The sequence below is a fragment of the Tympanuchus pallidicinctus genome, unplaced genomic scaffold (genome assembly GCF_026119805.1).
Source record: "Tympanuchus pallidicinctus isolate F22 unplaced genomic scaffold, pur_lepc_1.0 scaffold23, whole genome shotgun sequence".
Lineage (NCBI taxonomy): Eukaryota > Metazoa > Chordata > Aves > Galliformes > Phasianidae > Tympanuchus > Tympanuchus pallidicinctus.
Genome location: NW_026294740.1, coordinates 4,747,491 through 4,765,388, shown reverse-complemented (window position 1 = coordinate 4,765,388; position 17,898 = coordinate 4,747,491). Strand labels below are relative to the sequence as shown.

The window sequence follows — 17,898 nt, the reverse complement described above, 5'->3', positions numbered from 1 at the left end:
ACTGAAAGAAATTGTGCTCAGTCTGTAGCTGATGAAATATCACAACACTTTTGTAAAGGTCTTTAAAACCAGTGCATGCTTTGTTAGCTAACCTTAGCCACACGCTAAGATGTCTGTGCATCAGGAATAAAAATAAGACTGCAACTCCGGTCTATTAATTCATTGAGATGATCAAACTGAAGTCAGAGGTTGTTTTGGAAAGAGAGGGTTGAGAAGAATGGCCTGGGTTGAACAGGACCACAGTGCTCATCCAGTTCCACCCCCTGCTGTGTGCAGGTCGCCAACCAGCAGCCCAGGCTGCACAGAACCACATCCAGCCTGGCCTGGAATGCCTGCAGGGATGGGGCATCCACAGCCTCCTTGGGCAACCTGTGCCAGTGAGCAATGCTTATTTTACAAAAGATTGCTACGACTGCCCCAGAATTAAAAGGCAACACACGGCGTCACCTGAAACACGGGAATAAAACATGAATGACAGTGGTTTCCTACAAAAATAGCTCTCCTATGAAAATGACCTCCCCCCACTGCCATGCATGGAACTGATGGCGCTTGTGAATGGACAGAGGTACCCTGAGGTGTGTGTGTGTCACCTTGAACACAAGAAATGGTGGTTTCATAGCAAAATACGAAAGAGTGAAGGTGAAAATATGTCCTTATTGCAAGATGAGACACAGGATCTATGCCCATCTCCACTGACTGCCCCATAAACAGGCAGGATACACTTCTGTAGTTTCAGAGTATTGCTTTTCACTGCAGAGTCCTGTATTTCTTGGAAATGTGTTTTAGGAGGGGAGCAGAGAGCATTTTGCCATTAAAAGCAGCAGTGTTTCTAACTGCCAACTAGTTTTGGTAATGACCATAATAGAGCTCACAGTGCAATTTTAAGTATAAATTGCATCAGTTGCCTGGATGCAGGACAGGCAAAAGAACAGTAAAAATATATCTGATGCCATTAGAAGATGGCCAAGGAGACAGCCCAGATGTGAGACAACATCTTACAGCAAGCACAGCTTAGCCATGCAGCGCAAATAGCAAAAATGACCATTAAAATCTAATAATACAGAGCACATCCAGGAAGAACCGATGATAGATACCCCTGTCAGCCCTTATCTCAGCACAGTGAGATTTCTATCAGCCTCTTTTAGCAAAGGAAAATGGTGGCTTGATGGTAAATCAGTCACAGCTGTTACTCATCAGGTGTCAGTCTGGCAGCACGGCACTGCATTCCACATTTGAGCAAATCACTTCCCAACCCAAGGAGAGCACGGTGATGCTGGAGAACAATTCAGAGTGAATGGTGAGAAGCTTCAGAACTCCACAGAAGCCCCCACCTGTCCCCCATCCTTATAGCTGTGCTCAAAGCAGGAGGAATGCACACTCTCTTATCCTTCCAGTGCTCCAGGAGTAATGGCTGTAACAATTCCAGCAGAGCTGGTGCAGCATCGCCTGCATTCCTTACGAAACCACCAAAAAAGAGGGTGAGCAAGAAAACTACCACCCAGAATCATGCATTCGTTGGGGTTGGGAGGGATCCTTAATGTCACCTGGTCCACCTCCCCTGCACAGCTGGTTTGCTCCACAGAGCAGTAATGCACACGCTGAGTCTCCGTCAGGCACATCACAGCTGTTCCACAGCAGGGGTGGAGTGAAGGGGGGATGGGGTTCAGAGGGAGAATGGGGAATAAAAGCGGGAAGAAGAGAAAGTGGGGGAGGAGGTGGGGATCGGCTTGCGGGATGGAGGGTGAGAGGGCCTGGGAGGCAGGAGAGCAGCTGGCAGGCGCAGTGCGGGGTCGGGACAAGGCAGATGGAGGCAATGAGCGGCTGCAAGAGTGCGGGAAGACAGCGGGGAGAGAGCAGGGAGCAAGATGCACGGCTGCCATACCCGTTACCCGTACCCGCCAACCTTCACGTCCTCCCGCCCGCAGCCGCGGGCCGCGTCTCCATGGCAACCGCTGCGGGCTACGCCTGGCCGAGGCGGCTCGTCGCCATGGCAACCGCAGCGCTGACGCCCCGCCCACCTCCAGCCCCGGGCCGGCCTCTGGCGAGCCCCGCCGGCAGCCAATCAGCGCGCTGCCTCCCTCCCCGCCCTGCCCCCCGCCGTCCCGCTCCCCCCGCCCTCGCCCTTCCTTCCCCACACGGCCGCGTTTCTCGGTCTCTTTCACGGCTTTCGCGCTCAGTCACTGCCGTCATTTTTTGCTCGTGTTTTCCCCAGCTCATCCCCTCTGTTGACATCCAGCAGTCCTTCTTCCGGGCTGTACAAATGCGTTCTCCTCGTTAAACCCACGTCTCTTCCTCCACGAGCACCATCGCCCCTCTGCCCTCCCCTCCTGATCCCCCAGTCCAGAGCACAGATCCCAGCCTCACGGATCGGCTCAGATGGAGAGGACCTTAAACACCATCTACAGTTCCAACCCTTTGATAGGGCTGCTCAGAGCCCCATCCAAGCTGGAAAAGCAATAAATAATAGATAAAGTTCTGCCCTCAAGACATTAATCCATCCTTCATGGCAGAGTGCATCGCTTAAGTGACGCAGAGGAAGCTGCAGTGCACGAAGCACTGTGTGATTTTCCTTGAGTCACTGCTGATGACTCGCATGTCTGGAAGCCACGAGGCAGACTTCCTGTAATGCTGTCATGTCCTGAATTATACAAACTGCTGTGTCAAGGAGGGGAATCATAGAATCATAGAATCATAGAACGGCCTGGGTTGCAAAGGACCACAACGATCATCCGGTTCCAACCCCCTGGCCTTGAATGCCTGCAGGGCTGGGGCATCCACAGCCTCCTTGGGCAACCTGTTCCAGGGCGTCACCATGCTTTCGTGTGGCTACATGAAGTCTATCTATATATCACATCAGAATGCTGCCATTACTGAAGGGATTTGGTTCATTTGTTTGTATAAATCACTTCCGGTTCGAAGCACACCGTGAGATTTGGCATTAAATGATTTTCAAAACCTTCTGGGCACTCCAAAATTACACTGTAAGGCCCAGCATAAGGTACGTCTTGCTTTTCTGCTCTCAAAGCATGGTGACGCCCTGGCACAGGTTGCCCAAGGAGGCTGTGATGCCCCAGCCCTGCATGCATTCAAGGCCAGGCTGGATGTGGCTCTGGGCAGCCTGGTCTGCTGGTTGGCGACCTGCACACAGCAGGGGGTTGGAACCGGATGATCATTGCGGTCCTTTGCAACCCAGGCCCTTCTATGATTCTATGATTCTATGGTTCTATGGTTCTATGATTCTATGATTCTATGAATATATTGTTGGTGAGTATTTAAATCTCTACCTGCCACCTCTCCCCTTCATTCAAATTCACCATCATCCTCCCCCTGGTATCCCCAGACAGTCACAACAATAGCACACACTGGTTCCCCAGATGAGGCTCTGCTCACAGCCCCACTTCATAAGACAAAACCCACTTGGGCTGCTGATCCCACTGCCCTCACCCTCATTTAAGCTCATGGCACAGGAAGACTGTGGCACATGCTGATGCTCCCCTGGGCTGCTCTGTGAGCCACGCTGGGGGCTCAGCAGTGAGCACAGCTGTGGGATGGAGCGTTAAAACATGATCCAGGAAAAGCCTTCTTTTTGAGCGAGCTCTCCTTCCAATGAATGAACTTCTTGTTTCGACAGAACCCTGAGGAATGTGTTTGACAAACAGTAAATATATGTATATAAGAAAATCAAAATGAACGTTTTAAAGATGATCGCATAAATAAAAGTGGCCGAGCTTGCAGAAGAACTTCTGATCCCCAGTATCTCTGAAGCATGGGTGCTGTACATTAGAAACATTTACATGTGTATTTAGGATGTATTTAAATTCCACTTCCATCCAGGCTTGAAGAATTTGATTTCCATGTCTCTCTTTCCCATACCTGTGTAACTGTAGCTTCATACTCGTTAAGTCTATGCACCTCTTTGTAGGTGCTCTTCAAGTTCCTCAAGTGCACACTAAGAACCACACAGAAAGCCTTTATTTTCAGCCTTGCTTTAGGAACAAACTACAAATTGTTGAAACCTCAACGCTGAACGTTTCTTCAATAGCCATCCTACAAGGGCTCTTTGTGCAACACGCTCTGCCATGTTTCCCTTTGAAGCAAAGGGTTGTGCTGGCTGCTCTTGAAACCATCTGAAATGTCCAGGATTACGGTTCAAACTCTTAAAAATGTTGCAGTATAAATCTGTAATTCACATCCTGTGCGTAGTTCAACTGTAAATAAGGAAAATGCCTCAGAAGTCAAATATCTACAAAAATTCAAAGGGAACGAATAGATGCAGATACTGTCAAGGTAATACTTGGGACTCTCCCGCAAATAGCAGGAACAGCAAAGAGTGCAGTTGGAATTTGGAATGGGTGACCATGCTGAAAAATATTCCTTTGTAGCTCTATCACAGAGTGTTATTGTGGTTGTTGCACCTCCTATCATTTCCACGGCATGAAACAGGAGGCATTACTTTCGGAGCAACCCAGGTATATTCTTATCACTACTGCCATAGAAACAATGGAGCGTGGAAGTAAGGAACACGGCAGGATCTGCATTCATTTGGAAACCTGTAAGGAATTATGGAGTGAAGGGCATTTTAGTGGAGCTGTGGTGCAGCCTGAGCTCCGTCAGTACACACAAATGACATTCTCTCCTATTAAGGATCTTCATCAGTGAGAAGCTAATTGAGTGTCACAGCGTATCGTGGATACATTTCCTAGTCAAAGGCTCCTCACGAGGTTGTGTTAATGACAGTTTGAGAACACCTGTAACATGTATGCTTAGAGATAAACAGCAAGGTGCAGAAAATTGCGGGTTCTTTTTTAATTACAACCATAAAGAAGATTTTTTTTTCCAAAAGCTGAGTTCAGAGATCGATGCTTTAAGTCACTGTGTTTGAGTTCTCTTTGCCGTGCATTAATATTCCATTCCTTTGGCCATAGAACCATGACACCTTTACTCACAATGTCACACATTTATTGCTTAAACAGATGCTATTTAGCCCCACTTAGCAAATATGGATTCGATGCCTTCAGCTCAGTTTCAAATATTTCAGATTTGAATTCGGATATTTCGGATGCTGCAGGCACAGCAGCCCTGAGCTCTGCTCACTCACACTGGAGCCTTGTTGAGCACAGAATTAAATGCAGTGATCTGGGTGCCCGTGTTGAGGGCTGTCATTTATCCTGGCACGCCGTCCCCGATGAGCGCATCGCTTTCTTCAAAAACAATGGGAGGAATCAGCTCCAAAAGTGACACCACGGAGCACTGGATGCAGTTTCCTCAGCAGCTGGTCTGTGGCTAAAGATGTGCGCTGCTGAAAAATAGAATCACGGGATGGTTGGAGCTGGAAGGGGCCCTAAAGGCCATCTGGTGCCATCCCTGCCCTGAGCAGGGACACCCACAGCTCCATCAGTGCTCACAGCCCATCCCTGCCCTTGGCTGTCTGCAGAGATGGGGCATCACCGCCTCTCTGGGCAACCTGTGCCACTGCCTCACTGCCTGTAGTATTAAAATTTCTTCCTTATATCTAAAACTCCCCTCTTTCAATCTGAAACCATTTCCCCGTGTTCCATCCCAACTGCTACAGACTGTCCCATTTTAGCAGTAGGTGCTCCAGGTCTCAGTGCACTTACAGCACACAACCTGGTTTATGTTTGGAGCACTCTTATCAGCGCTGTGCACATACACAGGTGTTGGGCTGTGACTTGTAGGGGAGGGGATGTGGTTGCAGTGTTGCACAAACTGGTACCTTCCACTGGCTGAGGAGCTGCTTCATGAAATGGAGGTGCAGAGTGAAGATCACAGAATCCCAGAAACACCAAGGTTGGAAAAGACCTACAGGATCACCCGGCCCAACCATCCACCTATCGCCAGTAATTCTCACCAAACCACGTCCCTCAACACCAAATCCAGATGTTCCTTGAACACCTCCACGGTCGGTGACTCCACCACCTCCCTGTGCAGCCCATTGCACTGCCTGACCACTCTTTCAGAGAAGCAGTATTTCCTAACGTCCGGCCTGAATCTCCCCTGGTGCAGCTTGAAGCCATTCCCTCTGGTTCTATCACTGTTACAGGAGAGAAGAGGCCGACCCCCAGCTCACCACAACCTCCCTTCAGGTGGCTACAGAGAGCAGCGAGGTCTCCCTGAGCTCCTCTTCTCCACGCTGAACAATCCCGACTGCTCTGGAGTTCAGCAGAAGTGATGGAGGCTGTGATAAGGATCTGTGATCTCTACTGCCCCAAAGGGCCGGAAAGCAGTTACAGTTCCTGACAAACCAAACATTGCCACAGACCTGAGCATCGTTGCTTAAGGAGGAGGGACAGTTCCATCCTTCAGAAAGTTTCGTTATTCCCCCTTATTTGAGTTACTGCTTGATAGCAATGCACAGCCCCATAGAAGATCTTTTAATTGAAACCTTAGAGATCTGTGGTGTGTAAGTATGCAGGGTGGACAGAGGTGCCTAGGAATGGAGAGCTGGGAAGCGAGAAAAGGGAAGCTGGGAAATAGCTGCCAATATGTCACCTGTATCCTATAGGTACACCTACATTTTGAATTGCTTCTGAACCACCAGTAGCTCTTACAGGCACTCACATGAGAGAAGCAGCTAGATAAGGAAAGGGATGTTCGCAGACACATTGAAGAGACCGGGCCTGGAGTATCTCCCATAAGAAAGGCTGAGATCCCTGGGGCTGTTCTGTTGAAGAGAAGGAGGCTGAGAGAGATCAGATCGCCGTATATAAATATCTAAAACACAGGAGTCAACCCGATGGAGCAAACTCTTTTTGGGGGTGTGCAGCGATGGAACAGGGGGCAGTGGGCACAAACTGCGGGGCTCTCCTTCTCTGCAGACGTTCGAGACCCGTCCGGGCGCCTACCCGCCCGACCTGCCCTAGGGCAGCGCTCCGCACTGCGGCCGCACGCCGGCATTTCCCAGCGGAGCTCCCGACCCGCTCGGCGGCTGCGGGCGGCGCCGTTTGCGGGCGATCCTCGGCGTTCCGGCGGGACGGCACCGAACGCGACCGCGTGCCTGCGGGCGGGCGAAGCCGCGGCGGCGGGAAGGGCCACGTGGCGGCGCTAGGACCCGGGCGCCACCGCGGGGACGTTGGAGGGAGGGGCGAGCGGACGCGACCCGCCGCGCCGAGGCGCTTGGCAGACGGACAGCGCCGGGTCGGACCGGAGAGCGCGCGGGGAGAGCGGGCGGCGGGGATCTCCGAGCCGAAGCGCGGGCCGTGACTCAGGTACCGTAACGAGGCGGAGCCGGCCCGCGCGATGCCGAGGAGCGCTCGGCGCGGAGGAGCGCGGTGGGTCCGAGCAGGGCGGGCGGGGGGCGCGAGCGGAGCTCCGTACGGCCGCATTCGACGGGTCGGGGCCGCGGGGCGGTGGGAGCGGCTCGGTCCGTCCCGGCTCCTCCGGGCGAGGGGCTCCGAACGCCCCTGCCGCGCTTCGGGAGATGCCCGCGGGCTGCGATGCTGCGGGCTGCCGGTCGGGCGCTGCCACGGGCGCGCGTTTCTTGCGCCTCGTCCGCTTATGTACCGGCCATGTTAATGGAAAACCCGTTCCCAAAGGCTGCTGCGGATTCCCGCTCCCCACAAAACCGTGGCCCTGTTTACCTCCCCCGTTCCCCGACCCCTCCTCCCCGCTGGGCCCCGCAGGGCTTTCCATTCTCTCTTTGTTCTGTCCAACAGTTTGCTGCCGCGTGCCCTTCCTTCGGGCCGTTCCATCTCCCACCCTCCGTCTCCCCACATCCAGCCGTCCATCCATCGCTGCAATGAGGGTTGATCAATCCATCCCCGCTTCGTGTTCCCACGGCTGTTACTCACAGCCCGGGGTGACACAGTCAGTTCCCGCTGTGGGTTTATCCATAGCATCGCGTCCCTTGCGTTCCCCGCTCCAGCTGCTCTGCGGGGGAAGCTGTTTGCCTTTACAATTAACGCGTTAGAACCGGGCTCTTCAAATTATCTGTGCTAGTCAGGTGACGCTTTGGTGCCTTTATTTCTCCTCGATGAGCACATCACCAGCGAGCGCCCCGAGCTTGGCTGGTGCGAAAGCAACGCCCTCGGGTTGGACGATGAGCTGTTCCTGCGGCTCTGTCCTTACCGAGAAGGAAGCAGCTCTTTTAATCTCGAGGTGAACGCTTTCCTTAATTACAAACACAGTCGGTGGCAGCCCGGTCTTCTCCGTTAGCACAGGGGCAGACACGCTCTGCTCTCACCCACCGCCCTACCAGCAATCGGTGCTCTTTACTGAGAAGTGAACGTGCTCCTCTGAAAGCCGTGGTTGTTTTTTTCCTTGCGCCACACCTATTGCTGTAAGTGCAGAAGTGTGGCTGTCAGCATCCCCCCGGGTGCCCTTTCCGAGCAGCAGTGCTGAGCGTGACTCCAGTTCTATGTGAGTTATCCCACTGCTTTCAGTGCACTTTCAAAAATAGAAGTTACAACGTTGGACCAAAGTGGAACCCTTGCGTCACAGCCATTCATTTCAGCCCTGTGCCCACGGTGCTGCTTTCACAAAGCTGCTGTGCCAATTGTTTCCTTATTTCAATCTCGCGTCAGATCAAACCGGTGCTGAGGTGTCTGCACGGTGTTTGCTTGTTCCTGTGCCACACAACGGCACTGCTCCGCTGTGCCAAGCTGTTGCATTCCTGTGCGGTGCCTCAGGTTGGCAGGTGTGGCTGGAATGGCTTCACACAGCGTGTGGAACCACACATGGTGCTCAGAAAGCCACGTACTTCTGTGTCTGTCATCCCTCCCCGGTTACATGCCCCCCTCCCGCTGCAGGTGTTGCTCTCACAGCTTCTGCTTTACGTTTGGGAACTGCTGAGCTCTGTGATTTAACAAAGCACCACTCCCTCGGGGGTAAATATTGCAAAATGAGGCACCCGCTTCCCTCTGTGGCAGCCTGAACCCCTTTGTGGCAGCCTGAACCGGGCGCTTTGCTCAACAAAAAGCCCTTGAAGCTGCTGTCTGTGACAGTGTTACCTCGCTGAGGAGTTCTGTCACTGCCTGTCTCCCATTTGGGTGCTTTTTCTTTCCTCCACCCTCAGAACAAGGTGAAGGAGAAAGCCTTTCCCTTTCAGCACAGCAGCTCCTCTGTGTGCAGCACTCAGCCTGGCTCCCACCACCTCTGCTGTCAGTGCTGCTGTTTCTCTTTTGGTCGGATGCTGTTCCTCCTTTGGTTTTAATGCCCGCAGGCAAAGGCAGAGGTTTGTGACCCCTATTGGTGCACTGGATGGAGCACTCTGTGCTTTTTTGTGTATCCATCCCCCCTCTAAATTGAGGATCGTTATTGTCTTTGTGGCAAGGATGGGTGTCAGCTCGGCTGTCTGCCCTTTAGCTGTGGGATTCTGCCTATTTCCAGTCCGATATGGAATCTCAGTGTGGAACGTTTTGCTTTCTCTCTGATGGCCGTTATTTATCTCTGGCTGAAGGCTCGGGGTGATGCACATATCTGGGTGTTTAAATGCATTCTTGAGGCATGTAGGTCAGCCTCCATACCCCACATCTCTCCCACCCACACCGCTGCCCCTGCAGCACTGCTGCGTGGCAGTAGGACAGTGGCTGAGCACCACTATGATGTTTTTCCCGTATCCACCTTCAGTTATTTATAATACAGATGCTGTCCTTCTGTGTACAACAAACCGTGGCACCAACCATCCCAAGAGCAATGCTACCTCCAATACTCCCAGTCCCTAAAGGTGCTGTATGAAGGGGACAGACTCTTTAGCAAGGTCTGTTGGGATGGAATGGGGGGAAATGGTTTCAAACTGAAGGCGTGGAGGTTTAGATTGGATATAGGGAAGTTTTTACACTACAAGCAGTGAGGCAGTGGCACGGTTTGCCCAGAGAGGCGGTGGTGCCCCATCCCTGCAGACAGCCAAGGGCAGGGATGGGCTGTGAGCACTGATGGAGCTGTGGGTGCCCCTGCTCAGGGCAGGGGTGGCACCAGATGGCCTTTAGGGTCCCTTCCAACCCCAACCATCCCGCGATTCCTCCTAACTGAGCCCGTATCGGTTTCCATGGCAACATGAGGATAATACCAGCAGCACGAAAACACGCGGATTTAACTCCATTCTCTGCCGTGTAAACACGTCCGTTACCAAAGGAAGCGCCCATCTGTGATGGAGGAATCCGGAACAGAACCCATCGCTGCCGTGCAGCGCTGCACGCAGCTCTCAGATCCTCCTCAGAGATGAACGGGGCGAATTTCAGCCACGTTTGCAGCGGGGCCGTTCATTTCGTGAGGGCTGTTCGGACGTTTGTTAAAAGCCATGAGCGATGCGCGAGGTGCCGGCCGGGGCGCGGGGTGTCGGAGCGCGGGGCGGGCGGAACGCAGCGGGCATCGCCGTCCCGCCCAGAGAGCGGCGCTCCGCCGAGCCCCGTCAGCCCCGCCCCGCCGCGCGCCGCCCGGTCACGTCCCTCACGTCTCAGTGCGGCGGCCGCCGGCTCGCACCCTGCCGGGCTGACTGGCAGCGCCGCACGTCGGCGCGGTGCGGTCACGCGGGGCCGCCCGGCGTAGCGGGCTTCTGCCGCCCTTCCCTTTTTGTGAGTGCGGAACCACGGAACGGCTCCGGTTGAAGGAGACCTGAGAAATCATCGAGCTCCGCCCCGTGCCGTGGGCGCCTCGCGCACCTCCAGGGATGGACGGCGCCGCTCTGCGCGGTGCCACCGCGCTCAGTAAAACTCGACGGTCCCTTCGTGCCTCACCGCCCCTCTGCCGGTGCAGCCAGAGGACCGCTGGCCTTTGAGCCCGCAGCGCACGCTGTGCCTCGCGTCCTGCGTCTCACCCATCAGAGCCCCTCCTCCTTCACAGCGCTGCTCTCGCTTTGTCTTGTATCTGCGATCGCCCCAACCCAGGCGCAGCGCTTTGTGCGGTGTTGTCTTAAACCTCGCTCGGCTCCCTTAGGCCCAATTTTTGAGCCAGGTCGCTCCGGATGCCGTCATCCCTTCCGCTCAGCTCAGCGCCATCAGCAGTGCCACTGTCAGTGATAAAGATGTCGAGTGATAAAGATGTTGAGCTGTCTGATCCCATGACAGAGCCCTGGGGGTCTCTGCTCATCACTGCCCTCCACCCACAGAGCCGCTGACCCCAAGCTCCGGCTGTGTCCATCCCACTGATTCCTTATCACCAAACACTCCAGCCATCAAATCCACATCGTTTCAGTTTAGAGATAAGGATGCAGGACCACGTCAAAGGCACAGGTCCAGGCAGACAACAGCACCGGCCCATCCTTTGTCCACCACTGCCATCACCCCACCACAGAAGGCCACCAGATGGGTCAGGCACGGTCTGCCCTTGGTGCAGCACATTGCTGTTGCTCAGTCGGTGAAGGGGACCGTCTACATCCTGTGCCGGCCTGCAGAACAGGAGCAATGGATGGCAGGAGCCATTCCTTCCTGGGGCTGAAGGTTGCTGTGTTCACTGCTGCTCGAGTGCTTACAGAGCTGCTGGCCTCATGAAGGTGTGACGTTCTGTATGCCTTCTCCTTGCTGCCTTCTTTTACTGCTTTAAAGAAATTAATATCTATCAAGAGCGTTTTATGCCTTGTATCATACAGATGTCATTAGGAAAAACGAACCATTCTGAAATTGGACAGGTCCCTGTGTTGGAGGTGCAGCTTCAGACTTTACCAGCCCCAGACTTGTGATAGGGCAGGAACTAAAAAGACAGGCATCTTTTCACATTGTTATGGCAGTCAGCACATCGGCCATCTGCGGTGCCAGACACCTGGAGTCGGGTAACAATCATATTTACTAACAATCATACATTCAGTGCTCACTTTTCTCGACAAGAAGTCTGTGCCAACCAGGCGGGGACAGTCTGGTTCTGAAATAGAGCTGTAAAATGGCATTGTTCCTGGTGACCCAAAGCATTGTTTAGTAATGAACATCCTAATCAACTGCACTTAAATTATCAAATTTTATACATCTAAGCTTTCCTGTTGGTTTGGGCCAGGACTTGTGATGTATGTACCAGGATTTTGTGTTCCGAGTAGCCCAAGAGCTTCCTCTACCAATGCCTTGTAACAAAAATCCCAGGCTTAAAAACTAGTTGTTTCTTTCTAAAATAGTCTGTAACTTCAACTGGAGTGCACAATCTGCCTGTTTGGGATAATTGTCCCAATATGTATCAACTGATTTTTGTCTTATTTCTTAGGGAACCCTCGCGAGCTGCATCATGGGAGCAGTGGTAGTTGATGATGGTCCGTCTGGCGTCAAAGCTCCTGATGGAGGCTGGGGCTGGGCTGTCCTTTTTGGCTGTTTTATCATCACAGGATTCTCCTATGCCTTTCCAAAGGCAGTCAGTGTCTTCTTCAAAGAACTTATCCGGGAATTTGGCATTGGATACAGTGACACTGCATGGATTTCCTCCATTCTGTTGGCCATGCTGTATGGAACAGGTAGGCTGCTCGGTTCTGAGGTGATTCTGCATCATGCAGTGGTGTCTGTAAATCGTACTGACATTTACAGTGTGAATCATGGTTGCTTATTATTGCTCATGTACAAGTAAGGCGTTCAAAAATTATCGTTAATGCATGTAAATCCAATAATTAGTTAAGTACATCCAATTTGCATATAAAATCCAACCTCTGTAACTCATTAGATGCTAAAGATGGTGAAAAACTGCAGAGCAGTACAAAGGAACAGAATATCTGACTGCAGAGGAAAGATCACCCTCTGGGATTGGCCTGATACAGGCAGGGTATGGGAAGAAATGTGAACTGGAAAGAAGCGTGAAGTGACATGAAACCATTGGTAAAACCTGGTTTAGCTTTGCAACTGTAACTTGCTCTCGTTGCCAGGTCCGCTGTGCAGCGTGTGCGTCAATCGCTTTGGCTGTCGCCCGGTCATGTTGGTAGGTGGCCTCTTTGCCTCCATGGGGATGGTGATAGCCTCCTTCTGCACCAGCATCGTTCAGATCTACCTCAGCGCAGGGGTGATCACTGGTAAGCTGCACATGTGGCTGCAATGGGCTCGGCCTGTTTCCTGGCAGTAGGCTGATGTGTCGTGCTACCAACATATCTAAGGGATCAGGATGATCCAAACAGGCTTTTAGTAAGACAGCAGATAAAATTAGAATGATTTTATGTATATATTCACCTATTAATTTATTACGAATGGCATCTCTTTCTGGTATGTTTAACAGCTACTGCTGTTATTGGTGAAGAATAACAGCTTTCTCTGCTCCCTCAGGGCATTAGGTGATATACATTGGTTTCTCCAAAAGTAATGCCTCCTATTTGTTTCCACGGAAATAAACACAATAGAAGAAAAAATATGAAAATGTTAAACTGAGCACTTTGTATTCAGACAGATAACTCTCCTAGAGAGAAGTATCTATAAATTACATCTAGAAATTACAGTGATTGCAAGTATTGGAGATACTCTACGTCTCATGGAGTGTAGCTCGTATTTTACACACTTGGAGTTCAGTGTCTTCTTTGGACAGGTTTATCCATGACCATGGGTGATACTTTTGACTAATATTTGGACATTATTGGATTATTTGACTAATATCTGGACATCAGGAAGTATTACTTTTCGGAAAGGGTGGTCAGGCACTGCAATGGATGCCCAGGGAGGTGGTGGAGTCACTGACCCTGGGGGTGTTCAAGGAAAGGCTGGATGTTGTGTTGAGGGACATGGTTTAGTGGGAGCACTTGGGAATAGGTGAACGGTTGGACTGGGTGAGCTTTGAGGTCTTTTCCAACCTTGGTGATTCTATGATTCTATCAAAATAATAGCGAAGTGGGGCTCTCTGACACCTGTTACCGTGGAACTCTTTTGCCCATTTGCAGTAAAACCAATCTTAAGTCATCAATCAGAAGAAATGCCACTGGTTTTTTCTTTTTTGACTAGCACTATTGGAGGGCCGTGTCAACTTCTTGTCCCTTCTGTTACAGGTTTGGGTCTGGCTCTCAACTTTCAGCCTTCGCTCATCATGTTAAACCGCTACTTTGACAAACGCCGACCTCTGGCCAACGGGCTGTCAGCTGCTGGGAGCCCAGTGTTCCTTTGTGCCCTTTCACCTCTGGGGCAGATACTTCAACACGAGTATGGTTGGAGAGGAGGATTCCTTATACTGGGTGGGATGCTGCTCAACTGTTGTGTTTGCGGAGCGCTAATGAGACCTCTGGAGCCGCCCAAAAAATCTGAAGCTACCAAAGAACCTGCTGAGAAGAAAGCAAAGAAAAAACTCCTGGATTTCAGCGTGTTTAAAGATGGTGGTTTTGTGATCTACACGCTAGCAGCATCTATCATGGTGCTCGGCCTCTTTGTACCCCCAGTTTTTGTTGTGAGTTATGCCAAGGATTTGGGGTATCAGGACACCAAAGCAGCTTTTCTTCTGACGATTCTGGGATTTATTGATATCTTTGCTCGTCCCATTTGCGGAATGGTAGCTGGTCTCAAGTGGGTTAGACCACGTTGTGTCTACCTCTTCAGTTTTGCTATGATTTTTAACGGCTTTACAGATCTCATGGGCTCCATGTCTGTTGATTACGGTGGCCTGGTGGTCTTCTGCATTTTCTTTGGCATTTCTTACGGAATGGTAGGTGCTCTTCAGTTCGAAGTTCTCATGGCTATTGTTGGCACTCAGAAGTTTTCCAGTGCTATTGGCTTGGTGCTCCTGGCAGAAGCGGTGGCGGTTCTGATCGGCCCGCCGTCAGCAGGTCAGTATCCCATTTAGTTGAGAATTCAACACCACTGACATTGCAGGCAGAAAAAAAGTCACTCACAGTGTGCATGCTGTCCTTGTCCTTGTGTTGCACATGCTTACATGACTTTGTGCAGCTAGAATCAGAAACAGCCCAAAACAGGGAAGGAGATTTTGTCCTTCTTGTATCTGTTTGCAAGGTCTGGTTGAGCTGCCATTTGGAGGTGCTGCCCTTTTTGCAACGAAAGCCTGAAGTGCATCTCCTGTTCAAAGCATTGTATGAGTTTCACACACAGTAAATGGGATAAATTCAAACCTCTTTGGAGTTGGAATTCAGAATGAATCCTCTCAGTTTTATCTGGAAGGTATTAGGGCAGATTCTCTGTACTCATGGTAGGTTTGAAGAATGAAAGACAAATTTGGAAGAGGAGGAAAAAAAACCAATCAACCTGACGAAAAGGGCTCTAAAGCATCAGGACTGTTCCAGGGAAAGCAGACTGATTGTGCTGCACGTGTCTTCAACCCTAAAGTATGGCAACACTGCAAAATATTCAGATTCCTGAATTTGTAATGGCAAGTTCACTAACAAAGTGCATCAGTTTAACAGGCTGCACCAAAAAAAAACCCCAACAAACAACTCTGCTGGCTCACAGTTTGATCTGAAGTAGAACAGCAGATCTCTTGCATCTGAAGGCTGCATTGCTTTTATTTCAGTTGAGCTCCTGTCAGTGTGTGCAGGGCAGGACATGTTCCAGGACGTGAAGTACTTCCAGTCAACGCTAAGCTGAAGTGAGATAACAGAAATACTTTGTTGTAAACTTATTGACCTGCATGTTGTCTTTTTCAGGAAAACTCTTGGACCTGACACGGCGGTACATGTTTGTCTTTATTATCGCTGGCATTGAAGTTACCACTTCAGCGCTGGTGCTGGCCTTGGGAAATTTCTTCTGCATTAAGAAAAAACCAGAAGAACCACACACAAAAGAAGCAGCAGCAGAAAGAGAGGAATTAAACAAATCTGAAGACAAAACTCCCGAGGATGCCAAGGTGGACTCTATTGAGGTGGAGCAGTTCCTAAAAGATGAGCCCGAAAAAAACGGCGAGGTCGTAACCAACCCAGAAACCTGTGTGTGAGCACAGCACAAAACCCACACGGCGTTCGGAAGAGGGTCAAGCAGAATTTCAACACTATTTATTTTAGAAATAGAACTAGCTTAGGGCTGGGCCGTCTGCTTTATTAACTGGAGGCCGGTCAGCTCATCGGGTCTCTCTGGAAGCTGATTTACTAGACAACCTTTCATCAGAAAATTAGCTTTATCATTGAAAGGTGAAACGTTGTGGTTATACTTTTTATGTAAACAAAAAAGCTTTTCCGAACACAAGTAGAGTTTTGCCATGCATCACCAGAAACTGCTCACTTGGCAGAGATTGAGGAAGGAATTATGTGTACGCTTTCAGATAATACGGGTGAAATTGCTGTGTTGTGTGGCTAAATGTAATTTCCCTTCCTGTGCTTTTTGGGAAGGGGAAAGAGGTTGAGATGGAGAAAAATCTCAGGAACTTAAAGGTCTCCATTAGGTCTTTGAATTTCTTACTTTTTTTAGACTTTCAGATGAATTGGCTCAGCCCTAGTCTAATTTTGATAATACCTGTTACTTTGGTTTATGCAAATGTATTTCTATGAGTTTTGTCTAAACCTGTAGTCTTTGTAATTGTCATCTGGAAACACTGTCCACAGAAAGGCACATTGCAGGCACTGTCCTCAGCTGATCACACAAGCCCTGATCCTAGGGAACGCTGAAAGGAAAATAAAATGAGTAGATTCGATCCCGACAGACAATAAACAAAGCTCATCTCCGCTCGTATACACTGCTCTCAGCTCAGCTTCTCTGCAACACTGAAAATTATTACAGGTATCATCCAGAAGATGGACAGGAGGCTTAGTAGAACCTTCTGAAAGTGTTTTTGTTCTGTACATACATTGTAATTGTCCAGATGACATCTATCAGGCACGTGGCCGTTGGATAACTTAGGGGCAAGGTTGGGACTGCTTTGAAACTTGTTACTGTTACATCTTTAATATGCAACATCAGCAACACATTCTTCCTTTAATGTTTAATTTACCCCACTTCCCTCTGCTTTATTAATCTATAGAAGTTCAGAGGGCCATTGTGGTTGCTTAAGATGGTGGAACTGCTGATCACATTTTTGACGGCTCTGAATGAGAGCTCACCAAGAGCTGGGCCTGCTCTGCTGCCTGTTTGCTGCACCAAGGCTCTGTGTATCCTTACACTGTGCTTGGCATCAGATGAGGAAGGGGAAGTAACACAAATGGACCTGACAAGACGGGCAGCACTGGAGAAATGCAGAAAGGGAAAAGATTCACTGTGAGGACTTCAAGTAGGAGAAGAAGGTAAAAGGAAGGCATTCTCTATTACATGTATAAAAAAATAGAGTATATTGTCTATACTACATTTTTTTCCCCACAAACACATTGAAAATATGTAATATTTTCTATACAATGATGCTATTTCAGCCCAGTTTTCAGATACATGTATAAAAAGCCCTGTGGGATTTATGAGTGCGGTAACGACCTTCAAAATAGACTTAATTGCAATGGATTCTATTTTCTTCTCAGTAGGGAATCTAAGGCAGTATACAAAAGAATTAGTTGCCCCACGTGATCATTTTAGGAGATACAGTGCAACCAAGGAAGGGCCAAAACCACAACCCAGGGGATTATTCTGGAAACCAGCTTCCACTCTGCTAATTCCTTCACAATGGTTTTGCATTGCTAGGACAAATTTAAATCTTAGGAACACCATTTTATTTTTCTGGTAGCAATTTTAAGCAGAAATGGATGCTGCACTCAATAAAGTGTTTATTTTTTATATTGGATACAGTGCAGTCCTCTTTCCTTTTCTCTCCACTGCCTTGACTTCCTTTGAAGGAAACCTCCACCTGTGCCAGCTGCTCTGCCTGCACAACCACGTCTGTGTTAAGCTGTGCTGGGGCTTCTGCCCAACTGCTTCTACAGCCATAGCAAAATAGGCCTTCACGTTCAGCTCCTCCTAATCCAAGGTGTAAAAAAAGAAAAGCCCCAAAAACCCAACTAACATCTACTGCATACTAGAAGGGAAGGATTGTATCTGAACCCTTTAGCAAGAGCAGCCTGCTTCTTACGAATCTCACTCTGCTTATTGCAAACTCATAAGGAATTGCCTTCAAACTCTTTCAGGACTTTTTGGTGCAGCATTG

At 50.0% G+C, this 17,898-nt stretch overlaps 2 protein-coding genes across 2 annotated transcripts in view; one reads left to right on the top strand and one right to left on the bottom strand.

Moving 5' to 3' along the window:
- CCDC57 (coiled-coil domain containing 57) overlaps positions 1-1,985 on the bottom strand; it is a 28,533-nt gene extending 26,548 nt beyond the window's left edge. Inside the window, exon 1 of the mRNA XM_052688007.1 lies at positions 1,883-1,985. The gene's annotated coding sequence lies outside the window, so the exon portion shown is untranslated. The remainder of the gene's footprint in view (positions 1-1,882) is intronic.
- Positions 1,986-7,108: 5,123 nt separating this feature from the next.
- On the top strand, positions 7,109-17,538 carry SLC16A3 (solute carrier family 16 member 3). The gene is made up of 5 exons (XM_052688249.1): positions 7,109-7,226; positions 12,142-12,385; positions 12,788-12,931; positions 13,889-14,656; positions 15,488-17,538. The coding sequence occupies exons 2-5, from the start codon at positions 12,163-12,165 to the stop codon at positions 15,772-15,774; spliced, it is 1,422 nt and encodes a 473-aa protein (XP_052544209.1). The 5' UTR covers positions 7,109-7,226; positions 12,142-12,162; the 3' UTR covers positions 15,775-17,538.
- Positions 17,539-17,898: the final 360 nt, after the last annotated feature.

What these genes read in the sequence shown, in the direction of transcription:
- SLC16A3 (XM_052688249.1), top strand. Translation starts at nt 12,163, where the DNA reads ATGGGAGCAGTGGTAGTTGATGATGGTCCGTCTGGCGTCAAAGCTCCT. An exon ending in GGCCATGCTGTATGGAACAG is followed by an intron (nt 12,386 to 12,787) that starts GTAGGCTGCTCG and finishes TCTCGTTGCCAG; the next exon opens with GTCCGCTGTGCAGCGTGTGC. An exon ending in GATCGGCCCGCCGTCAGCAG is followed by an intron (nt 14,657 to 15,487) that starts GTCAGTATCCCA and finishes TGTCTTTTTCAG; the next exon opens with GAAAACTCTTGGACCTGACA.